Below are 9232 nucleotides of genomic sequence, written 5' to 3' on the forward strand. Positions count from 1 at the left end.
CCCCAGGTGGCTGGCCCAAGGTCCCCAGCCGCCGCCTCCGCCTTGTCACACGTGCGGTCCCCACCATGTCCACGGGAAACCCTCATCCTCCGGGCCTTGGTTATGGCCATTTCCCGGGAGAGGCCGGCTCAGCGCCATGGCTCACCCTCCTGGGGCCACAGGGGCGTGAGGAGCAGGCTGTGGGCCATCACGTGGGCATCGCGTGGGCATCGCGTGGGATGGAGACGCAGTGCCTCCCCACCCCAACCTGGAGGTGCCCCTCCGCTCTCAGCCCCGCCCGGGGGCCCACTCACAGCGTGGGTGGCACAGTTGGCCGCATGCTCGTACTCCGTGGGCTGGTACCTCTGGTGGGCGGGCACCCGGTGGTTCATGAACCTGGAAGGAGAGGCACCTTCCTGGAGCTCGGCCCCTGCGGTGGGAAGAGGGGGTCCCACTCCCCGCCCCCCAATCTCTCCCTATCACATGTCTTGTACTACCCAACACCTGATCCCCGGGGAGTTACAGAACGTGGCTGAAGGTCGGGGTGCTGTCTTTTTTCTTTACTGTCACTGACATACAGTACAGCTCCCCGAGGGCACGCCTGACGAAGGTGACATATGCCCACGTGACCCCCTCCAGGGAGACAGCTCATGCCCCACCCGTTCAGCCCTTCCCAGGGGACCTTCCCCCAGGAAGCCACCTCCCACCTGTTCCTCGTGGGTGAGGTTCCCGCACCGCCTACCAATGGGAACCGCAGCACCAAAACCTCCCCCAAGACCCGTCACTACTGTGAAGACCCACAAAAATGAAAATGAGTGCAGGGCTCAGAACACGGGGCTCGATGCAGGGCAGTGCACGGAGCACTTATCGAGCACCTTATGTATACAAAGCATTTATCGAGCACCTTCTGTATGCTGGGGCCATGCCAGCACAGTGCACAGAGCATTTATCGAGCACCTTCTGTATGCGGGGGCCATGCTAGTACAGTGCACGGAGCATCCATTCTGTACGCAGGCGTCACGTTAGCCCAGCTAACTGAGTTTGTGGAGCATTTTCCACACTCGCCCAGGGAGCATTAGCTGAGCACCTACCATGTGCGGGTGGTGGTGGGTGCTCTCGGAGCTCAGAGGAAGGACAGTCAGAGTGCTCTTTCTCCCACAGTCCGAGCACCATGCAGGGGCGGATTAAACACTGGGCTTATGGTCACAGAGAAGGTGGGGGACCCACCCCTGGAAGTGGGGAGCCCACAGAAGCACAGACTCCTAGGTGACCAAAGCCACCAGCCCATCAGCCCACCTTCCTCACGGCGACCCCGGAGGACGTCCGTGGCCACAGCCGGCTCAGTAAATGCCATGTACTGACAACAAAACTAGTGCCGCACGGCGGGTCGTGTCCCCTAAAATTCCGACGTCGCAGTCTGAACCCCCAGAGCCCGAGAGTGTGGCCCCACGTGGGCTCAGAGCTGCTGCAGGTGTGATTCACAAAGAAGAGGTCACTGCGGGGGCGGGCCCCGCTCCGGTGGGACTGGATCCTCATAAAAGAGGGAGACACAGAGCCAGGGGCCGCGTGACGTCGGGGCAGAGATTGGCATGATTTGTCCACAGCCAAGGAAGGAATGCCCAGGTGGCCGGCCCGCCAGAAGCTGGGAGACAGCCCTGCGGACTCGCTAGCGCCTCCCGGGACCCGGCTGCCCACACCCTGCTCTCTGCCCTCCAGAGCCGGGTAACGAAGTTCTGTTCTTGTTCTGTTTTTAATACATTTTTATTGACTTCAGAGAGGAAGGGAGAGGGAGAGAGAGAGAAACATCAATGATGAGAGAGAATCATTGATGGGCTGCCTCCTGCACACCCCACACTGGGAATCGAGCCCACAACCCGGGCATGTGCCCTTGACTAGACTCGAACCCGGAACTCCAGTCCGCAGGCCGGCGCTCTATCTACTGAGCCAAACTGGCCAGGGCTGAAGTTGCTGTTTTACGCCTCCCGGGACCCAGCTGCCCACACCCTGCTCTCTGCCCTCCAGAGCCGGGGAACGAAGTTCTATTCTTGTTTTGTTTTTAATATATTTTTATTGACGTCAGAGAGGAAGGGAGAGGGAGAGAGAGAGAAACATCAATGATGAGAGAGAATCATTGATGGGCTGCCTCCTGCACACCCCACACTGGGAATCGAGCCCGAAACCCGGGCCTGTGCCCTTGACGACTCGAACCGAACTCCAGTCCGCAGGCCGGCGCTCTATCTACTGAGCCAAACTGGCCAGGGCTGAAGTTGCTGTTTTAAGCCACTTAAGTGGGTGTGGTCATCTGTTACCGCAGCCCTAGCGACACGAACGCAGGCACACCCAGTGTTCACTCGGGTAGATTCCGCCCCGAGCCCCCGGACGGTGCCGATGGACACTTGCTGGCTGACCGGGCTGGGCCGGAGCCGAGGCCTTTCTCCCGTGGGAGCGGGGCTCACGCCGTTACCAGGCTGGGCCCGGCTGTCCTCTCCGTCTGGCCCTTTAACAAACACCATCCAAGCCCCCAGCGTGCCAGCCACCCCGGTTCGAGGGTGATGACACGGTTGCCGTGGCAACCCAGGATGGCTGGGCAGTTACTCCTTTATTCCTGGGCCCCACAAAACTTTCCTTGTCTCCCACCCCACCCCACCCCGTGCGGTGGCAGCTACTGAATGCCCGGGAGTGACAAAGGCGGCGAGAGGAAGCCAGGCCGGGAGACAGGGCCGGGCCGGGCAGATGCCCAAGAATCCGGTTCCCACAGCCCCCAGCGCCAGCTCTGCTCCTTCGCCCGGGCCTGGGCTCTCTCCGTGAACTCTGCACAGGCGTTTTAAGAGGACAGTGAATTAATTTTTGTTTCCATTTTCCTTCTAATTTACATAAATTTTTTTCTTTTTTGCTACAGTTGCATGGGTTTTGCAAACGGGCCTGTGCCCTTGACAGGGCTCAAACCCGGAACTCCAATCCGCAGGCCGATGCTCTATCCACTGAGCCAAACTGGCCAGGGCTGAAGTTGCTGTTTTAAGCCACTTAAGTGCGTGTGGTCATCTGTTACCGCAGCCCTAGGGACACGAACACACGCACACCCAGTGTTCACTCGGGTAGATTCCGCCCCGAGCCCCCGGACGGTGCCGATGGACACTTGCTGGCTGACCGGGCTGGGCCGGAGCCGAGGCCTTTCTCCCGTGGGAGCGGGGCTCACGCCGTTACCAGGCTGGGCCCGGCTGTCCTCTCCGTCTGGCCCTTTAACAAACACCATCCAAGCCCCCAGCGTGCCAGCCACCCCGGTTCGAGGGTGATGACACGGTTGCCGTGGCAACCCAGGATGGCTGGGCAGTTACTCCTTTATTTCTGGGCCCCACAAAACTTTCCTTGTCTCCCACCCCACCCCACCCCGTGCGGTGGCAGCTACTGAATGCCCGGGAGTGACAAAGGCGGCGAGAGGAAGCCAGGCCGGGAGACAGGGCCGGGCCGGGCAGATGCCCAAGAATCCGGTTCCCACAGCCCCCAGCGCCAGCTCTGCTCCTTCGCCCGGGCCTGGGCTCTCTCCGTGAACTCTGCACAGGCGTTTTAAGAGGACAGTGAATTAATTTTTGTTTCCATTTTCCTTCTAATTTACATAAATTTTTTTCTTTTTTGCTACAGTTGCATGGGTTTTGCAAATGTAGAGGGTCGTGTAGCTGTCACCACTCAGGATCCTTTATCGCCCCAATGCCCTCGTGTCCCCTGGTCCCCCGTCCTCCCCAGCCCTGTTCTCTGTCCCCACAGCGTCGCTTTTCCAGAAGGTCCCACGGGAAAGGGAGTCCTAAGCCTTTTTTTTTTTTTTAACGTCTAAAGAGGATTTATTATATCAAGTCCAAGTGCATTCTTAGGAGAAAGGAAACGCTCTGAATGCCACAGGGGATTTTCTTATTTTCCTATTCAAAACGTGTTGAAGGCAAACGTGTTTTCTACAGTGAGGAAACGGGCCCTCCTCGCTGTAACGTTGCCACCCTGGCCTCTCTCCACCCTCCCTCCTGCGGTGGCTCCTTTCGCTGGCTCCCTGTGGGCGAGGTTCGTGGAGCTGTGTCCGCGGTCCCCTCCCTTCACTGTGGGAATATGCCACCGTGCGCACGCACAACGGCCTGTGTATCCGCCCGGCATGGACAGGGGGGCCCTGTGCACAGCTGAAATCCACAGACAAATGCAGAATGTTCTCCAGCAGAGCTGGCGGCCAGAGGTGGCCTGAGACTTTGGGAACTTCTCCTAAAGGGGCCGACGCCGGGTACCCGCGAGGAGGGACAGGGCCTTCCCGCCGCCTCTCTGGAGAACAGAGCGCCGTCCTGCGACCAGCCTGCGCACTAGATGACCACGCGGCCACGGCATTTGATGGGGGTGGGAGGGCGACTCCGCTTAGAGGAGCCAGATGCCGGCAGGCAGGCAGCACAGAAGGGGGGCCCCCCCTGGACTGGGGAGGCAGGGGCTTTGGAGCAAGGCTCAGCTGGGCGGGACATGGCTGCACAGTCACCTCGCTGCTGTGTGACCTCCGGGAAATTACTGTACGTCTCTGGGCTGCAGCTTCCTTCTATGTAAAAAGATGTAATAGTACCTCGCCTGCAGCTACCATGGAATCATATGGCTCAAAAGCCCACACAGGGGTGCCTGGCACACAGCAGCGCTCAAAGGATGGGCGATCTTTTCACCACTCCCCGGAGAGCTCCCCCAAAGAGCCCGGGCGCCGCGTTCTTTCTGCTTCTGACCCACCCGCGTACTTCACGTAGCGCGTCCCATTTAAAGCCCACACCGCCTGGCACAGTAGATGCTGTCCTCCACGCTGAAGATGAGGCTACAGGAGTTAGGCCAACGGTCCTCAATCTCAGTCCCTCATTAAGAATCACCTGGCGCCGATTGGTGAGGTTCAGTGGTTGAGCAGGAGGTCACAGTTCGATTCCCGGTTAGGGCACTTGTCCGGTTGGGGGTTCGATCCCCCATGGGGAGGGTGCGAGAGGCAGCTGGTCAATTATTCTCTCTCGTCATTGATGTTTCTAGCTCCCTCTCTCCCTCTCTCTTCCTCGAAGAAATCAATACAAAAAAAAATTTTTTTTTTAAAGAATCACCTGGAAAGAGATGGATGGATTGACAAACCGCGGTCCATCCACACAATAGGATGCTGTTCACACAGGACCCCAGGGGCACGGGCACTTGTCCGGGTTGGGGGCTCGATCCCCCGTAGTGAGAGTGCGAGAGGCTGGTCAATTATTCTCTCTCGTCATTGATGTTTCTAGCTCCCTCTCTCCCTCTCTCTTCCTCGAAATCAATACAAAAAAAAATTTTTTTTAAAGAATCACCTGGAAAGAGATGGGTGGATTGACAAACCGAAGTCCATCCAACAATAGGATGCTGTTCACACAGGACCCCAGGGGCACGGGACGAGCACGGGCTCAGCAGGCCCCAAACAGGATTCAACCCGCAAGGCGCCTGGGTCGGGTGGTAGAGGCTGCCGGGCGCGCTGTGCAGCCAAGGCTCTGCGTGTGAGTCCAGGCCTGTCAGGGAGGGAATGTGGTGATGAACCAGCCGTGTCTGCCGTGGGCACAGGGCGGGCACGAGGCAGCCACCCTGGCTTCAGAGTCCCCGGATGCCTTCCCTGGCCGCCTGCTCGCCGACCCTCGAACCTGGTGACGACGCTGTGCAGTGAGCAGGGCTGAGAGTACATCTCACTTCACGCAGGAATGCAGACGTTAAATTGGAACCAGGAAGTGGTGGGGCGAAGCCTGGCACGCAGACCTCCCACGGCCTCTCCGGCCCTGTCCGTGGTCCTGATGGGAGGGTTCTGCCGGCAGCCTTTTACACTCTAGTATAATGTACCGGGCACCTCTCCAGGGTGGAGGGCTGCTGGTGGGCCTGGAGGCCAAGGAAGGGAAGGCACAGGGCCCCATCCCAGCTCCTGAAATACTGCCTCACTGGCTAGTGCTCAGTGCAGCCCTGACCACAGGTGGCCCATAACCGGCCCCCTGAACCCTGCCTTTGTCAGTCCCTCCCACCCTGGAAGGGCCACACCAAGACTCCCAGGTCCCCTAGGCCCGTGGTCGGCAAACCACGGCTCGCGAGCCACATGCGGCTCTTTGGCCCCTTCAGTGTGGCTCTTCCACAAAATACCACGTGTGGGCGCGCACTACAGTGCTATTGAAACTTCGTGGCCCATGCGCAGAAGTCGGTATTTTGTGGAAGAGCCACACAGAAGGGGCCAAAGAGCCGCATGTGGCTCGCGAGCCGCGGTTTGCCGACCACTGGTCTAGGCCAAGGCAAAGCCCAGGAGGACCCCGAGCACAAAGCTAAGAGCAAAAATGCCGTGCAGCTCCTGCGTGGGCGGGAAGATCCGGAGGGGGGCGGGGGCTGAGCCTTCCACCATCGGTTCTTCTGTGTAGACGTCCCTTTCTCTCTTCTCGGCCGGGAACTCTCAGCCTTCAGGACGCAGGTCGAAAGGCCCCCTCTGAGCTTCCTTGATCCCTGCCCTCAGCCCCCATGCACACCGTTGGCAGCTGCCTTCTCTCCCCTCCTTCCTCCGTGGAGCGGCCTCGGCCGGGGCCCTCCCCCTGGCCTCCCCCAAGTGCCTGCGGGACCCCCTCACAAGGCACGTGGTGTGGCCGCGGGTGCTCAGGGTCTGCCCCCGCCCCTGCACCGCATACGGGACAGGCCTGACTCGACTTCGTCTCCCGGTCCCAGTGCTGGGCCAGCCGTGCTCGGGTGACTCCGGCAAAGAAGCCGATAATCCATCCTCTCCAGCATCGAGCATCGATGAAGTCGCGATTAATCCATCCTCTCCAGCATCGATGAAGTCGTGCAGCCTCCAGATGACATGTGGGAACGGTCCGGCCTTCAAAACCCTCCGGAATTTCTGGAATCGGCAGGCTCCCGAGACATGGCTGGGTCCAGCCAGGACAAATGTCGGCCCAAGGTCACACAGTCAGCTGACTTGGAAAAGCCGAAGGTGTGAAAGGGGGCACCGGAGGCGAGACGAGGGAGGGGACAATGTTATTTTTTCTGTGCCTAGAAATTTCCAGAAGAGGAGGCTTTGAGGATAAAGCCGGGACCACGTCTACCCCTGGGAGCGGGGCGGGGACTAAAGGGGACGGGAAGGGGTTTCTGCGAAGGGTTTCGGGCGCTGGCAGCAGCGAGCGTCCGGTCCCAAGGGCGCCGAGCTGCGAGCTGCGGTGGGAAGGCCACCTCCCTGGGCGCAGGCCGGTGTACAGGGTGACGGATGGAGCAGACCGGCTCCTAGCAGGGCTGTACAGTGCTCTCCAAACCACTGCCCTGGGCCCTCTGCCCCTCTGCCCCTCTGCCCCTCTGCCCCCTGCCAGGCCCATCTGCTGACCCCACCTGTCCACACCCCCAGGGCCTCCCTCCCGCCTGGGCTGCTCCTCCTCTCCCGTCCCAGCAGCCAGGCCCGGCCTCGGACCTGCAGTCTCTCCCTGCCCTTCTGGCCTGGGCCGGGGGCCAGAGCCCCCAGAGAGAAGCCGGCCTCCTGTCCGAGAGGAGCCAGGCCCGGGGAGGCTGCGGCCACTCCTCCGGCTGGGCCAGTGCCTGGTGGTGGCAGCCGAGTCCCCAGAACAGAGGACCCACAGAGATGTGTCCAGCACACAAAGTGGGTCTGTCTGTCTGTCCGTCTCCCGAGGTGAGGGCAGCCCAGGCCGAGTGGCCCCAGTGCCCAGCCTCCCCTCTGCAGCCTGGCCCCGGGCTCTTTGTGTCGTTCATGAACCCAGGCTCCGGGGAGGCAGACAGCAACTTGGCTCCGTCCCTGGGAAACAGAACCGCGGAACCACAGCGCCTGGACCGGTGCCACCTCAGAACTGAAATCAAAACCCCAGGAGAGAGAAGGGGAAACTGAGCAAGGGGTGGGGAGGGCCACGGGGGGCAGTGCCAGGGCCAAGGAGCCCGGGTCCCGCCGTGCTGCACGGGACAGGCACCCCCACAGGTGTGCGCCTGCGGGACTGACAGCTCACCCCTGTGCATGTCCCAGCAGCGGGCCAGCCTGGGGACCCAGGGGTTTGAACAGCCCGCCCACCCCTGCTCCAAGCGGCCTGGCGGGGGGAGTGGAGAGCAGAGGGACAGGACGTAGGGCGTGCGGGGCTCGGGACACCTGGAAGGGGGACTGTCTGAGACCCGAGGGTGTGTGTCTGCACTGCTGCTGACAGGCTCCTGGATAACCCACTTCCTGTCTCTCCTGCACCTGCCGCCGCACAGGCCAGCCATCACTGGGCAGCCCTGTGGCCAGTCCACGCAAATGTCTCACATCGTCCTCCCAACAGTCCCCAGGGAAGCGTGCCTTCCCCGCTGCGCACATTTCTGCCCCGCACACCCTCGCCCGACACAGCCCTGAGCTTCCGCAGGCAGTGCTCTACCTGGTCTGCTCCTCACCAGGACAGAGCGCGGGGAGGGCGGGAAGTGGTACTGGTCAGCCCTGCGACACTCCTGGGCCGGACGACTGGACTGCGCCTCCGTAAGGAGCGGATGGGATGCGGGTTAGACTCCATAGGAGCGGGTGGGATGCGGGTTAGACTCCATAGGAGCGGGTGGGATGCGGGTTAGACTCCATAGGAGCGGGTGGGATGCGGGTGAGACTCCATAGGAGCGGGTGGGTGGGATGCGGCTTGGATTCGGTGCAGCCAGGGGTCCTGGTGAGGGAGCGAATGTTCCTTGGTTGACCTTGGACAACCAGAGCCCCAACCATCCCCACGGCCCCTCCTGCTTGGCCCCAACTGAGGATGTCAGTGGAACCGTCATTATCAAAATCAGAGCCAGGGTCCTCCCAGCCCCTCCTGGCTCCCAGTGCCCCCGCCTCTGGTGACAGAGCTGTAGGAGGGTCCCTGAAAGTGGGACCTGAGGGTGCAGGTACTGAGCCCCAGTCCCTCTTGGTATGAGCCAAGTCCCGGGGTCTGCGGAGACCGGGGTCTGGGAGGACCGGGGTCTGGGAGGACCGGGGTCTGCGGGGACCAGGGTCTGGGAAGACCGGGATCTGCGGGGACAGGGGTCTGGGAGGACCGGGGTCTGGGAGGACCGGGATCTGTGGGGACCGGGATCTGTGGGGACCGGGGTCTGCCCGGACTCGGCCTCACTCAGACTTCCTCCAGCCTCTGTAAGCATCGCACCTGGTCCCAGGGGACATCAGGCAGCCGGGGAGGCCCAGCGCCCACGGAAGCTAAGTACCCGCTCACAGGGACCACAGACATACATTTCCATCCTGGCAGAAATTTCTCCTAAAGAGCACATCCAAAGAATTAAA

General features: G+C 61.2%; 1 protein-coding gene across 1 annotated transcript in view; it reads right to left on the reverse strand.

Moving 5' to 3' along the window:
• The window catches only part of MMD2 (monocyte to macrophage differentiation-associated 2), a 17240-nt gene extending 9416 nt beyond the window's left edge, over nucleotides 1–7824 (reverse strand). The window contains exons 1-2 of the mRNA XM_014549995.1: nucleotides 7409–7824; nucleotides 294–375 (exon numbers count right to left, since the gene is read on the reverse strand). Of these exons, the coding sequence (XP_014405481.1) occupies nucleotides 294–375; nucleotides 7409–7704 (378 nt within the window). The 5' untranslated portion in view covers nucleotides 7705–7824. The remainder of the gene's footprint in view (nucleotides 1–293; nucleotides 376–7408) is intronic.
• Nucleotides 7825–9232: the final 1408 nt, after the last annotated feature.

The sequence above is a fragment of the Myotis brandtii genome, unplaced genomic scaffold (assembly GCF_000412655.1).
Source record: "Myotis brandtii unplaced genomic scaffold, ASM41265v1 scaffold579, whole genome shotgun sequence".
NCBI lineage: Eukaryota > Metazoa > Chordata > Mammalia > Chiroptera > Vespertilionidae > Myotis > Myotis brandtii.